We start from the raw sequence: 16,158 nt of genomic DNA, 5'->3' as shown, positions 1-16,158 counted from the left end.
GATATTAAACCTAGATAAAAATGTGCACTACATTAATTAAATCGCTTAAAATTAAGCAACCACCACAATGTTAGACAATCCCCTCGGTTTATAATCGTAGGATGGACTAATCATAATCAATCACCGTTGTCTCGAATGTATATTAAATATTAAATACAAATCACTAGGGACAAAAATAAAATAAAATATAAATTTTTCACCTACTCATTCAAAAAAGTTAGCCGTTATTATTTAATTTAATTTAATTAAAGAAAACCAACAAATTGGTCATTTTTATTAACTTGGTTAATTACATTATAACAGCGCTAATGTAACTTCACTGCTATCATGCCTTCTTTGAAAAATGTATTCCCGGTATACAAACTTAAAAAAAAAAAATCACTCAACCTACGTGAGTCATCCTAAATAAATATAATATTTAAGTAACAATATATATATATATATATATATATATATATATATATATATATATATATATATATATATATTGGCAAACATGGAGCTAAGGCGCTCCAAGAGAAGAAAATTTATTAGAAACCGCGTGGAAAGAAAGTTCCAAATACATCAGCCATTATCGTGCTATACAAAAAAGCAGGAACAAAATCAAATATTAACATTTCCTGAAAAAATAAACCATATTTTGCCAGAGCATATGCCACTTGATTGACTTCTCGAAATACTTTGGTTCCACTCATACACACCACCATTTGCCATGACACTATAGGATGCATGCGATTATGTAAATCAGAACAACCATCCTTCACCAAAGTAATAACAGTTGATGAATCCGACTCAACTAACATGTGCGTGAAACCTCTAGACCAAGCTATCTGAACACCCAATAAAGTAGCCCATAATTCTGCATGTGTTATAGAGCAAACTCCGATATTGAAGGAGCACCATTCCCCCAGTGTTTCAAAGAACTCCAGCACGAGCTGTTTGGCCATTCTGATTCACTGCCCCATCACACTTCAATTTTAACCTAACTTTTGGAAACCTATGTTTTGGTGACTAGTCCGGACACTTTTAAAATTTGAGATATTTTAGAACTAGGGGAAATCAATAAACAATCGGTCAAACCATCCTAAAACCGGTGAAAATCGGAGTTGAACAGGCATAGAGATCTAGTATCTAACCGGTCTTCTTAATTTTATTTTATTTTAAGTTCTTATTTAATCTATTTTTTAAGAAAAATAAAATACATAATTTAAATATTTCAAATATGTATTAATTATTTTGTCTACTATTATTAATTTTTATCAATAAAATATATGATGGAGTGATTTATACTATTTTATAATTCTTTAGATCCTAATTTTTACAAGTCTAATTTTTTTTTATTATGTAAAATATTATATAATATTTAAAAAATAAAGATGATTCATTTACGATTAAATCATTAAACCTTGAATCAGTGTCTTTCCCATTTAATCACTCTAATTTTAAAAACATAGTGAACCGATCCGCTGGTGGGTGTCTCCTAACAATATACTCGAGATGAGACTTCCTGTTAATGCTCCCCATTAGTTCATAAAGGATATATCTTTCAACAATGAATGTTTGAAAACCGTTAGAAACAACGTTCAAACTTCAAAGTCTTTTTTTTCTCTTTTACGTGCAACTCCAATTGGAAAATGAAATAATACATGGCGAATTCATGTACGTTGTGGCTATTATGGGGAAAAAAAAAAAGAAAACAAAAAATAGAGGTGCAACAATGTCACATGATTAAATAGCATGAAAGGCTCCAAGTCACTTATTTTTTAAAATTAAACCAAATGGGTTAAAGGGCCATTGAATAATTAATACACAGATGAAACGGAACACATCACATGCAGGTGTCAACTGATAGCTTCAATGGCTTATTTTTAAAGTGACGGCTATAATATACCAGTCCTGCACTTTATCTCTCAGTTTGCGCTTGTGTTAACAAAAAGAATCAATAAATAGATTAATATATATTGTAGATTGCACACTCACATGACAAATTCATTTAAGCCCGACGGCAAAATATTGGTACATAGATACATCTAAATTAACTTCTCATTTGCAGTATAAAATGACATGCTTTTCACCAAATTTTTAAGTGCACTAAGTCATAAAATGATATGCATTTAAAACAAATTGTGATCAAAATAGGTAGTGAAGCTTCAACAATAACACGGATCAGAGAAAATTGATGGAAGATAACATAAAATCCCTAAAACTTTTGGGGAAGTTGCGGCTGTTTCACCATTGACACTATTGACAGTAACCAGTAACATTAACATACACATGAAAATAACTAACTTCCCGTACTTCATCAGAAAAGAAGAATTTCCACTAACAAAAGCTGAAGTACCGTTCACACTTAAACGAATTGTACACAGATATAAGTTTGTTATTTTCGCTTTAATTTTTTTGAGGACCTTCCACTTTCCACCTTTCTCTGTGCAGCTTCAAATTCCTCTTCAGAGGGTTCTGGCATTTGACCCCCACCATACTTTGAAATTAGAGATGAGAACATGGAATCAAAGTGGTCTTTCCTCTCATGTTTGCGTTGTGATATGATAGCATAAAGCTCTTTTTCTGGTTGCTTCTTTGATGATCTGTAGAAGATTTAAAAATGAGTATTCCTAAATTATAGCATAACTAAATAACAGACCAAACCCGACTGATAAACTTACTTTGCCCTCCTTCTTAAGGGACTAGTTGGTGGCTTGATTTCTGATATTTTCTTTGTCCATTTCTTGTAGGCTTTTGTTTCCTTTAGTTCTCCTACATAAATGAACAGAGGAAAATAGGCATCAAGGAAATTGTTGAACAACCCAAGTAATATATGCAGAATCTCTCCGCTAAAAGTAAAAATAACTGCATGGTCTCATCATCTTATCAACTTTGAGAATCAAGATCTATCCCACATATTCAAAATTCTAAACACAAGTTTTATCTAACCGTGAAACCTACATCTAGATCAAAAATCTGGGTGAAATTAGGCATCAAGGAAATTGTTGAACAACCCAAGTAATATATGCAGAATCTCTCCGCTAAAAGTAAAAATAACTGCATGGTCTCATCATCTTATCAACTTTGAGAATCAAGATCTATCCCACATATTCAAAATTCTAAACACAAGTTTTATCTAACCGTGAAACCTACATCTAGATCAAAAATCTGGGTGAAATTTGGGGCAAGAGATAGTGATATTCTTACCAGCAGCTATAACCTCATCAATAATATCCTTGAATCGGTGTGAGTCAAGTTTAGGATCTGAACAAAGCATTGAACAGAATAGCCTGCAAAGGGAAGTTACTCGATATCAAACTGAAATTCTTTATCCAACAAAAGGTTCTTCCTCATCACAATGTTTTTACCTGTTCATATTACCGTGGCACTTCTTGTACAGATCAATCAAATCATTTTTCTCAATGTCAGACCCCCTATAGTTTGCTTCAAATTCCTCAATATCAGCTTCAGTGACCTATTTAGCATATATTACAATATATCAGCTACACAGATTACAAGTATATCACAAGGCATTGGGAGAAAAAGGGATCATGTACCTTCTTGTACATTGCTCTGAAATATTCTTTAAGATTCTGAACAACATCCCCTGCAAGTTCCTGATTTTAGAAAACAAGTAAGCAACTGAATTGTAAATTTCCAGGACAATGCTAAAGTATCCTGAAATTCTAATCTTTCATTTTGCTTTGCTGTTGTACAGTGAAATTGTTAATAATGAGAATAGTTTCCTGACTCCAATGTGAGTTAATAGACATAAAGATAAGCCATGTATCCAGACATTGTAAATTATAAATCAAGTATATTATGACTTTACAGAAACACTTACAGCATCATCAACACAACCAGTCTGATCATAAACGGCCCGTTTTTCTTCATCCCCAAGAATAGCAATAACGTTTTGCAATTGCTGAAACTTTGCTTTAGCTTCCTGTAAAAGATGATCAATTACAACCGCTAACATCTATAATTTCAATAAATCAATTAGAGGACAACAGGAAACACTAGACAAAACACCTCATCACCAGGGTTCTTATCAGGATGCAGCCTCAATGCCAACTTGTAGTATGCCTTCTTTATTTCCTGTTGAGATGCTGTTTTCTCCACACCAAGAACCTAAGAGCAATAACAAGCAATGGGTCACTGGTCAACACATCCTTGTTCATACATCACCATGTCATGTAGCACCAAGAATAGAACACCGATTAGATAAACACCCATGAGCTTCATTGTGCCAAATGCAAAAGAGACTAGGAAATATTGGATATACTGATTTCTCCTTTTTAAAAGTGATTACAGAGGGAACTCCAGTTCCTCATCCCCAAAGACACTCTATCCTAATAGGGAAGAGGGGAGGAGCAAGAGGTCCTTAAATTCTTATAACAAGGAAGTCAGTGTAATTATTTTTCAAGGAGTGCTAGTAACATACTCTCCAATACACTCCCTAATATTGTTTAAAATTTATTGACAACTACAAAAATCATGAGCGAGATTACTAATACACTCCTTACTATTGGCTAAACTTTATTAGAACTGCAAAATCATGAGTGAGACTCATTAAATTTGTGAAACCCACAAATTTGTGATTTCCAATAACTTTCAGCAACTAATAGCATGTTCGAAAATATGTGTTAGAAAGTGTATTGTAAGCATTCCTCTTATTTTTTTCAGTTCCTCGTATATCCCCCACCCAAAAAGTAAGAGACTAATCTCCAACAACATAGTCAGAACCACAGCCACATCCCTAAGAACCCTAGGTTCTTCCTACTCAGACCAACACAAATAGGTGAAATCAATCTAATTTGGTGTAGAGAACCTTAGGGATATTAAAAATACATAAGCTCAGCATATAATGTGTTCACTTCCTACAAGAGAGATGTTATGATGTTTTACAACTTACATCATTAATATTCATACATTCACTCCAAATGCTTGTTATGTTACACAATACTCCCAACAATGTGAAAGTTTAGAATAAGAATCCCAACAAACACTACCCCAAGAGTTAAAAACTGAAACAAGAGAAGATTATATTTCTTTTAATCGGCAAATGTTAATTATTAGTTTGTTAGTTTTTTTATAGCACTAGGAATCAAAGCCCCGTGACCTTTTCCCCCTTCCTCTTTTTTGTTAGCAAGAGAAGATTATATGACTAACACTGATAAATATTGCTACTCACATAAACTGAATTTTACTTTTACACACCGATGGCTACCCTAAAGAAATAAAATCAGAAAAAAAGGCATAACAAAATGCGATTTGGTAACGGGGTATGACTTTCGACATAGATAATTTCTAAAAGCGGATACAAATTAAAATTGAATGGAAACGCAATCGAAGGATTAAGATAACCTGATAGAGAGAGTTTTCGTTTTTATCGAAGGGGTTGGTATCGGATTCGATTTCCTCGTCTTCGGAAACCCTACTTCTCTTCTTCTTCTTCCCCATTTTCCTAACTCAGTGATATTAGTTTTGCTTTGGTAAGTTTAGTTTAATAGCTTAAACCAATTTTGTGGGTATAAATAAAGAGGTAAATTTAAAGGGAAATATTAAAAAAAAAATATTGAGATTTGGCGGTTCGTCAATTTGTTCCCGCTATTCGCTTCCGGTCAGTCTTTTTCCCGCCGTCATGTTCTGTTCTGCTGCGGACTGCTTTATGGTATTATTTCCACACTTCCATCCATAAAATTACAATTACTAGTCTAAGAAAAAAAATTACGTAAAACACTTTCATAATTATATTATATTATTTTAAATCAATGTTAATATTAAATACAGATAATATTTATAAAAAAATTCCTTACAAATAGCATTATTATATATATATATATATGGTTTTAATTTAATTACGTTTTTCAGCTACATATGAAATTATTATGAAAACAATTTTTTATATGACTTGCCATTTGCATCAAAAAGTTAGAAAAAAAATCTGTAAATTGTGAAGAAATAACTGCAAAGAAAACGATAATCGATTAGTAAAAAATAACGAGATTAAATTATAATTTTAATGTTTCTATTTTTCAAAAATTTTAATTTTGGCCCTTCTATTTTTTATTTTAGCCGATTTTAGTTCTTGTATTTTTTAAAATTAACTATTTTAGTCTCTCCTTTAAATTGTTGGAATTGACTGTAGAAATAAAAATAAAAGGACCGATTTTATTTTTTTTAAGATAGAGAATCAAATTACAATTTAACCAAAAATAAATCATTTAAATGAGCGAGATAAATAAAAAAATGTAAATGAGCTAATAAAATTTATTCTAATGAACGGGGGAAATCTCAAACATATATATAAATAGGAAAATAAGTGGAGGGGAAAAGTTCAAGCAAACCAATGGGGAAAAAATAGTGAATTTTTGTTCTTTTACTATGACATGTGAAACATGCAAATTTTCAAAATTTAATTTAATGATATTATGGTATTTTATCATTTAATTTAAAAAATAAAAAGAATTTTATTTTTTCTTATCTTTTTTCTACGATTTTCTCCCATGCGGAAAATATTTTTATTTTTAAAATTAAATTATAAAATACGATAATATTCTTAAATTAAATTTTAAAAATCAAAAGATTCAATGATTTTTAGTTCAAATTTTTTGTATTAAATATTAATGCACACACCAACTATAATAGATATTAGCATTCATATATATATAAAACTCCTATCTTGAAATGTAATTATGTTCGAGCATTTTCAAGACTTACAACATCAAATTATTACTTACAACCTTGAAAATCTATCTTTTGCAATAAGTCAACAATATTTACCTTTGATCTGACTTTTCCATTGTAATAAATTTCTCCAATGAACTTAAGAATTCGCACATCACAATAGAAAAAATGGACCGAAGGTCACATGTTGATGACTATATATAATTCCATAGTTGCTAGGTGCTTTTTTAGGTGTTGAAAAGGGCTTCGCTGATACAGTAAGACATAAAAATATTTTAAGTCAAAACAATTTCTCTGTCAAAAATATATTTTGATGACAGTAATTTTAAGATGGGTGGTATTTAGTTGAAAAAGAGAACCACTAAGTCGGCCTACTGGTGAGAAATTTGGAATAATATGCATCATATCTTAAATCTTAGTTGAAAAAGAAGATACAAGATATATAGAAAATAAAATAAAATAAAAAAGCAATTCGTAAAAACTGATCTCTTTTATTGGAACTATTAATCATTATCTCTTATGTTTGATTCAAGCAAATTATTATCATTTAAATTGAAATTCCCCAATACCACAGTACCCTTATGGCATTCAAAAAAAAAAAAAAACAGTACCCTTATGGCCTCAATATTGTAAAAGGTAAAATAACAAAAAGCACTTAACAATATACAGAAGAAAACTTGAAAAAAAAAGACACTTAAAAAGAAATTTATGGTCGTCTAATAAAGATATCCAACTCCAATTGAATCTCAATGCAAAAGAACATAGTAGAGGAAAAAAAGCCCTTAAAATAGTAAATTTTGCATATATATAAAAAAAAACAGAATTATTATCATAAAAATAAAAATATTATTTCATGATAAGATAAAACCTTTAAATAATATAATCATCTAACTTCAACATTTTGCCTACCTTATTGCACAGCACAAAATATAAGGGACAACAGAACTAAAAGAAGTTTTTTTATTCAAACGGGTGTAATTAATATGCAGTTTAAAGCATAAAATAGGTTTTTTTTTACCATTCGGGTGGAATTTTTTTTTGCTTTTGGGTGCTTTTCAAATTATTTCCTAAAAGAGGATAAATCGTAAAAGATGTTATGAATTTTTTTTATTGAAATCATAACATTATTTAAGATTTTAATATAATATTTTTATTTACGACTTTAAAATTAAATTATTGATAATTTTTTAAAATTATTTACGACTTTAACATTGTAGAAAAAGTATCCACATAAAAAAGGCAGAAAAAAATGCACCGAATGATAAAAAAAACCCCATAAAATACGGTAGTTAACAAGTAACAACAGTCTAATGCGATGAAAGATCACGGAAATACGATGAAAGATCATGCGAAAAGAATACAACACAAAGAATTAATGCGACGTAAAGAAACATAATCCAAGAAAGAGCCTAACTCCTGAATCCGATGAAAGATGGTATTAGTGGGGGCAAAAGGCACTTAAGAAAACTGTCAAGACAAAAAATTAATTAAAATCAAATTAAGAAAGAAAAAAACGAAACATTCAAAGAAATTCAAAACAAGAGAAAATCATCTAAGAAAGTTTTCTTTTTTTTCTGGTCTAGTTCGAATGAACAAAGAGAAGAATACAACTTACCCAGATGGAAGAGCATGGAAGGACGAGAAAGAAAGTTGAGATTTGAGAACAATGCAACTTACTCGCGCTATTTATCTTACTATTTGGATTTAATTTAATTATTTATCTTTTAAAATTAATTTAATCTTTTATTTTTAAATTTAGTTTAATTTGATCCTTCTTTTAGTCTAGAATTAGCGGTGTAAATAATTTTATCATAATGACAGTTAAAGATTGCCAAAACAATACACACTTGCATGAATGTGTTTTCACATGCATAATTAACATAAGGGCGATTTTAACCGCCATATTAATATTTGAAAATTATAAAAATTTAAAATTTCTTTACAAAGAATTTTAAAATATTGTAGATAAATGCATTTCAATAAAAATGCTTTAAATTTTACAGCAAAAGGATGTCCTGGCCAAAAGAATTAACCGAGTCATGTTAATCTCGTTATAGAAAACAAGTTTCTCGATCTTGGAAACTTGACTCAATATGCTTTATTTCATTTTTTATTAGAAATTTAAGTGAAACAAGTTTTTGAATATGTTGTTTGTTGCATGAGAGAAGATTCATCGAATTGTATAATAGAAATTGACAAAAAAAATCATTTTTTACAGTTTTAATCATTACGTTAAAATTATTAATAATGTTAATTCTAAACTAACAAAAGGATCAAATTTAAATAAATTTAAAAGATAAATGCTTGAATTGATTTTTTTAAGAACTAAATTAAATTGAAAAAAAAAATAAAAGATTAAAAGTATAATTCAGCCTGTATAATAATAGTACAGTAACCCCAACGATCTAATTAATGAATAAATTGAGGTCTATAATAATTTCTATAAGAGGAAAAAGAAGTTTGTGTAAAACATTATTTTTTATCATGCGTATTCATGTATTTGATTTCAACAAAACAAAATGATTCATTTAAAAAACAAAAACTCTTGCTTTTACAAAGAAATTGTATGAGCTCTTGAAATAGACAAAAGTAGTCAGTGATACACATAAAATATATAATTATAACTTTTTGTTAAAACATGCTATGTAGCAAAACAATTTGATATTCTCATTCAACCACAAATAATATGATAGAGTTGTTAATTTTTATAATTATTGATAAACCATAATTACGGTGTTCAAAGGAGGGGTTTTTTTTTTTTTCACCATAAAATGCTTCATTTTCTATATATTATGTTGGTGGAACTCACGTTTTTGGTGAAGTGTGCAACAAGTAGGCTTCCTGGAGATTAAGTTAAGAAAAGAGCCAACAAAAGGATTGATTGAAGACTTTTTCAGCATCTCATGAGGAAGGAGCATAGACTGCATAGTTATGCTCCACCAACCATGACTTTGCTTAGCTTTGGAGGTCTCTGCTTGGAAGTCGAGCACTTGAGTTCATTAGCAGTTTCTTCAGCTTTGAGCCCGTTTATTTGGTTGATTTCATTTTGAGTCTCTCATTTTAGGCTTTTGCTTTGGACACCAGTTGTATTGCTGGTATACCCAGCATTTTAAGTGAAGTGACAAAAATATCCTTCACTAAAAATTTTAAAAAGCACTCCCTTTCCCTCTCTCTTCCTCACGCGCATCGTTGAGTCTTCTTCTTCCTCCTCTGTGTCGTCTCTGTGATTTCGAGCTTTTGTGCCTCATCTGTCTACGTCGTGCCACCACTTCGTGCCCCACCGTGGTCATCATCTTCTGTCGTTGTAAGTGGTCTAGGTTCCTCCCTCTTATTATTTTTATATTTGCGTGAATAAGGATTGGGAATCAGTATAAGACGTATGGATTGCTAATCCTTATGACTTATAAGGATTATCCAATCCGTAAATTTATTTTAATTTTTTATTTAAATTTGAAAGAAAAAATTATTTTATAAATTTTTTAAAATTTAAAATAAACTAATATTTTTGTTAAATTGTAATAAATAAATATTGTCATGTTTTTTTATTTAATTAATTATATTTGTTTCTTGAAGTTGGTTTTTAATTAAGAAGTTAAGTAATTTGTTTATTTTAAAACAAATGTATATATATTACTGTGATTTAATTTTTTTAAAAAAAGTATAAGTAATTTTGTTATATTTGATATTTTAAAAAAATTTAAATTTGTTAGATATCATAAATTCCAAAATTTTATTAGTATATATTTGAAAATTTAGTTTAACAAGAAAATGTAAATTTGTAAATTACTATTTTTATTGATATAGTCATATATATATTATTACAGTCATAGTATTAAATATTTATACAAATAGTGTTCAGAAGTATAAAATTAAAATTTTTTCATTAGTTAAAAAAATGTAAAGTTATTGTCGTAGTAATTTGTTGAAAAATGAAATAGTGATTTGTTAGAAATAAAAATCGAAGTTTTAGTTACATTTTGGTCATTAATTTAAGTTTACTAGAATTAGAATTGTCAACTCTATATATTTGAAAAAAGAATTTCTATATGCATTTATGAATATATTAAAGTAATAAAAAAGTTTTAAAAAAATAATAAAATTTTATTTATGAATTATTAAATAGTAATTGATTGAAGTATTATTTGAACGCTTACATAAATTGTTATGACTATTTTAATGTGGAGACTATGATTAGAACCAAGGGTTTGGGTCGGGCTTTAGGCATAGTTATAAAAAGAGTCTTAAGGAGAGAAGTCAGTGGTGATGCGGATGAAGCACCCCAGCGGCGAAGGCCCATAATATCTGCACATAGGCAACGAGAAGTTGTACCTATTGATGAGTATGCTCAGCATGTGGATCATGAACAGCCTGAAGAAGCAGCTGTTGATTATGTAGTTACTAATGCCGAGAGTTTTCTAGGCGAGCCCCACGACACATCAGTTTTGATGGATTATGTTTATTATGTAGTAGCGAAAGTTTGGAATGGAGGGGTATTTATATTTTTAAATAAATAATATTTTCATAAGTATTTGTTATTATTGTTGAAATGATTTAAATTATGATTTTCAGGAACGTCCTGCGCTAAAGTTATCCTTCCATGGAAAGAAGGTTGAGAAATTTGGCAGGCCTGCTCCAGAGATTGAAGGCTTAGTGGCTGCCACAAGACTAAGTCCTTTGATCGCATGTTCGTTGAACATTGGTGATCAGGGACTTATATCGGCATTTGCGGAGAGGTGGCATAAGGAAACTAGTAGTTTCCATCTTCTTGTAGGAGAGGTAACTATCACCCTCGACGATGTGACATTGTTGCTACATTTTTCGATTATAAAGGCCTTCCACAACTTTGAGGCTCTTCATATGGATGAAGTTGTCTTGCTGTTAGTTGAATTGCTTGAAGTTAGTTCAGAAGAAGCAAAAGCTAAGACAATACAATGCCATGGGGCATATGTTAGACTATCCTGGTTGCGAGACATATATCGGAGCAAATGTGACGCAGCACAATGGACTGTAGTAGCTCGAGCATATTTGTTGCATCTGGTAGGTTGCACACTCTTTGCTAACAAGAGTGACACACACGTTCATGTGGTGTTCTTGGACATATTTCATGACCTGACGGCGGCGAGTGGAAGCTACACATGGGGAGATGCTGCACTGGTCCATATGTATAAGAATTTGAATGATGCGTCAAAGAGCACCGCCAGACAACTTGCAGGATATATCAAACTTTTATAGGTAATTTTAATTTTTTTTTAGTTCTTTAGTTTATATTGAGTATTGTTTTCATTGTTTTGCTGTTTTTAAAATATGTGCAGTGTTGGATCTACAAGCACTTTCCTTCTATTATATTTTTCTATTGTTGCCGAAGATTATCATGAAAGGAAACTGTGTGCCTGTCTTTGGAAGTCTAGGAAGGCATTACTAGTGTCGACATATCACAAGCGTTTGGATAGATTGACGTCTGATGTTGTGTGCTGGATTCCCTATGGTGACCACGTTTGGATATATTGAGCTTATTTTTCAGACATATCAAATGGGGTCCATCTATTGTCATACACCGACCGGGGAGGGTTGTACGACAGTTTGGGTATGTGCAGACCATTCCCCCACACCCTGTTGCTCCTTCTCTATGTATAGAAGACATCAATGATAAATGAATTTAGTTTTCTGAATACATTGCACCGGTGGGTCAGATATGTGTTTTGCATGGACAGTGTTCAACAGACTACATGGAGTGGTTCTACATGATATGTCATCCCTTCATGAGTCTGGCACAGCTAGGGGATCCTCCTAGACACCCGCCCGTTGATGCACATGTTGATGTAGACCAGCTTCGACATGCAGTGGTATAATATATTTTCAATTGTGATTGTTAGCCATTTTACCTGAACATGCATTAACCCTAAACTTTTTCTATTGTTGTCAATGTCCTAAGAGGCTTACCAAGCTATAGCGGAAAGGTTAGAAAGGTTGTTCAACCTAAGGATAGTGACTGAAGGGACAAAAGCATACACTGTCACTAAAGACTGCCTAAGGGTTTTAATGTGGAGACTATGATTAGAATCAAGGGTTTGGGTCGGGCTTTAGGCAGAGTTATAAGAAGAGCCTTAAGGAGAGAAGTCAGTGGTGATGCAGATGAAGCACCCCAGTGGCGAAGGCCCACAATATCTACACGTAGGCAACGGGAAGTTGTACCAGTTGATAAGTATGTTCAGCATGTGGATCATGAACAGCCTGAAGAAGCAGCTGCTGATTATGTAGTTACTAATGCCGAGAGTTTTCTAGGTGAACCCCACGACACATCAGTTTTGATGGATTATGTTTATTATGTGGCAGCGAAAGTTTGGAATGGAGGGATATTTATATTTTTAAATAAATAATATTTTTGTAAGTATTTGTTATTATTGTTGAAATGATTTAAATTATGATTTTCAGGAACGTCTTGCGCTAAAGTTATCCTTCCATGGAAGGAAGGTTGAGAAATTTGGCAGGCCTACTCCAGAGATTGAAGGCTTAGTGGCTGCCACAAGACTAAGTCCTCTGATCGCATGTTCGTTGGACAGTGGTGATCAAGGACTTATATCGGTATTTGCGGAGAAGTGACATAAGGAAACTAGTAGTTTCCATCTTTTTGTAGGAGAGGTGACTATCACCCTCAACGATGTGACATTGTTGCTACATTTGTCGATTATAGGGGCTTTCACAACTTCGAGGCTCTTCATGTGGATGAAGTTGTCTTGCTGTTAGTTGAATTGCTTGAAGTTAGTTCAAAAGAAGCAAAAGTTGAGACAATACAATGCCATGGGGCATATGTTAGACTATCCTAGTTGTGAGACATATATCGAAACAAATGTGACGTAGCACAGTGGACTATAGCAGCTCGAGCATATTTGTTGCATCTGGTAGGTTGCACACTCTTTGCTAACAAGAGTGACACACACGTTCATGGGGTATTCTTGGACGTATTTCATGACCTGACGATGGCAAGTGGAAGCTACGCATGGGGAGATGCTGCACTGGTCCATATGTATAAGAATTTGAATGATGCGTCAAAGAGCACCGCCAGACAACTTGCAGGATATATCACACTTTTATAGGTAATTTTAATTTTTTTTTGGTTCTTCAGTTTATATTGAGTATTGTTTTCATTGTTTTGTTGTTTTTAAAATATGTGCAGTGTTGGATCTACAAGCACTTTCCTTCTATTGTTTTTTCTATTGCTGTCGAAGATTATCATGAAAGGAAACCATGTGCGAGTCTTTGGAAGTCTGGGAAGGCATCACTAGTGTCGACGTATCACAAGCGTTTGGATAGATTGACGTCTGATGCTGTGTGTTGGATTCCCTATGGTGACCACGTTTGGATATATTGAGCTTATTTTTCAGACATATCAAATGGGGTCCATCTATTGTCATACACCGACCGGGGAGGGTTGTACGACAGTTTGGGTATGTGCAAACCATTCCTCCACACCCTGTTGCTCCTTCTCTATGTATAGAAAACCTCGATGATAGATGGATTTAGTTTTCTGAATACATTGCATCGGTGGGTCAAATATGTGTTTCGCCTGGACAGTGTTCAACAGACTACATGGAGTGGTTCTACATGATATCTCATCCCTTCATGAGTCTGGCACAGCTAGGGGATCCTCCTAGACACCCGCCCATTGATGCACATGTTGATGTAGACCAGCTTCGACATGCAGTGGCATAATATATTTTCAATTGTGATTGTTAGTCATTTTACCTGAACATGCATTAACCCTAAACTTTTTCTATTGTTGTCAATGTCCTAAGAGGCTTACCAAGCTATAGAGGAAAGGTTAGAAAGGCTGCTCAACCTAAGGATAGTGACTGAAGGGACAAAAGCATACACTATCACCGAAGACTACCTAAGGATCGCAAGAGGAGTTACTGCGCAATGAAATGCATACGTTCGTTCGAGATGAAGGTGGCGTATGAAAGATACAGGAAGACTTTTTTGATTCTTTAGGTTTTACATGAATTATGTATGCAATATGACTGAACAATGTTTATTATTTAATGTTATTTGATATGATTTTTAATTATTTTCATTTATGTTGTATATGAATTTAAAAGTAATCACCAATTTACATTATTACGATAAACCTTTAATAACCCTAATTACACAAACCACCATAATTACTCACGTAACACTAAACCCTAACTATTGAATTAACCCTAAATAGTAAGGTAAACCAATACCCCTTTTAATCACGTAACCATTAACCCTACATAGGATAGTAAACATAAACCCTAATTAGTCACGTGACCCTAGACACTAGGTAGTCTAGTAACCCCAATCACTAATTAGGGTTTAATGACCATAAACCTTGATTAGTTAAATGAGTTTTGCGGGTTTTTAGGTTTTATATGAATTATGTATGCAATATCACTTTTGCGATTTCTTAGGTTTAGGTAAACCCTAATTAGTGATGTGAAATGACTTTGTCATAAACACACTCCCAATAAATGTCATTTTAAAGTTAAGTGAAATAGATAATTATATCAACGCCCAAAGAAACACACGTATATTATCGTATTACATGACAATCACATACGAACTAAGTGTTCAATCTTCACCTAAATCAACAAAGTTTGTTTTCAACCTTGACAAATTTGTATGTTGTTGCATTTTACTAATATATGGTGTGGGTCACTGCTTTGCCTGATGATGGCAATATGTAGACCATAACAAAGCTAGTGACGGAAACAAACAACAATCTCTTAGAAATAGCTGTTACATAAGGACATACACATTCAAAATATCAGAACATATTTTTTTTACAAAAATTACACAAAGATGATGATCATACTTTTACCTGAACAAAATGATTGTCATACACATAACCGATACATATGACGCGATGCACAAAAGAATTTGTTGGTGGTTGACTTCTAAGAGGAAAAAAATGTCATGCTTGTTGGAGTGAAAGAGAAACAAGGATGACATTATACCTTGATGCAATGACATATCTCATGTCGGTGATATTCATCCACTTGCCCATGGTAACCTGCATGTAACAGTTACAATTATATTTATTTAAAGCAAATTTAATCAAACAAACGTAACGATAAACTTATATACCATGGATAATTCATCAACAAGTAGGGACCGCTTTAATTCCTCAAATTTGTTTATGCCATCAAGTAGGTTCATATACTCATCAGACCATTTTGTAAGTTCTTTAAGCAAATGATTGCGCACCAATGACCATGAATCTTCACCCATATCTAACAAGACAACAATTAGACGATATCCATAGTTACCATCGGCTTTGACATCAACAAAATTTTCAATGGAATCATAAATGCATGGATGAAATTGATCCAACATCGATATGTTTGATTGAAGAATTACTATTCTGAATAGAATGTAATGCATCAATATACTCCCAGTAAGACAGATCACGCTCTGTTGATCTTTGTTGCATGGTCATCGGTTTCTTCTGAGCACCTTTTGCTT

The 16,158-nt window shown here is 32.3% G+C and overlaps 3 protein-coding genes across 3 annotated transcripts; 1 reads left to right on the top strand and 2 right to left on the bottom strand.

Moving 5' to 3' along the window:
* Window positions 1-2,127: 2,127 nt before the first annotated feature.
* Window positions 2,128-5,629, bottom strand: LOC114369356 (chaperone protein dnaJ 6-like). Its single transcript, XM_028326576.1, has 8 exons — window positions 5,353-5,629; window positions 4,018-4,116; window positions 3,830-3,931; window positions 3,543-3,602; window positions 3,354-3,460; window positions 3,193-3,275; window positions 2,667-2,757; window positions 2,128-2,588 (listed from the first exon to the last, which is right to left on the bottom strand). Exons 1-8 carry the CDS (start codon window positions 5,446-5,448, stop codon window positions 2,381-2,383), a joined length of 846 nt encoding a protein of 281 aa, XP_028182377.1. The 5' UTR covers window positions 5,449-5,629; the 3' UTR covers window positions 2,128-2,380.
* A 5,233-nt stretch (window positions 5,630-10,862) lies between these two features.
* On the top strand, window positions 10,863-11,907 carry LOC114371427 (protein MAIN-LIKE 1-like). The gene is made up of 2 exons (XM_028328877.1): window positions 10,863-11,165; window positions 11,245-11,907. The coding sequence occupies exons 1-2, from the start codon at window positions 10,863-10,865 to the stop codon at window positions 11,905-11,907; spliced, it is 966 nt and encodes a 321-aa protein (XP_028184678.1).
* Window positions 11,908-15,402: 3,495 nt separating this feature from the next.
* LOC114370393 lies at window positions 15,403-16,158 on the bottom strand. The gene is made up of 2 exons (XM_028327731.1): window positions 15,781-16,158; window positions 15,403-15,706 (listed from the first exon to the last, which is right to left on the bottom strand). The coding sequence occupies exons 1-2, from the start codon at window positions 16,075-16,077 to the stop codon at window positions 15,608-15,610; spliced, it is 396 nt and encodes a 131-aa protein (XP_028183532.1). The 5' UTR covers window positions 16,078-16,158; the 3' UTR covers window positions 15,403-15,607.

This window comes from Glycine soja, chromosome 10 (genome assembly GCF_004193775.1).
Source record: "Glycine soja cultivar W05 chromosome 10, ASM419377v2, whole genome shotgun sequence".
Lineage (NCBI taxonomy): Eukaryota > Viridiplantae > Streptophyta > Magnoliopsida > Fabales > Fabaceae > Glycine > Glycine soja.
The sequence above is the reverse complement of the archived record's forward strand: the minus strand, read 5'-3'. Positions and strand labels throughout refer to the sequence as shown.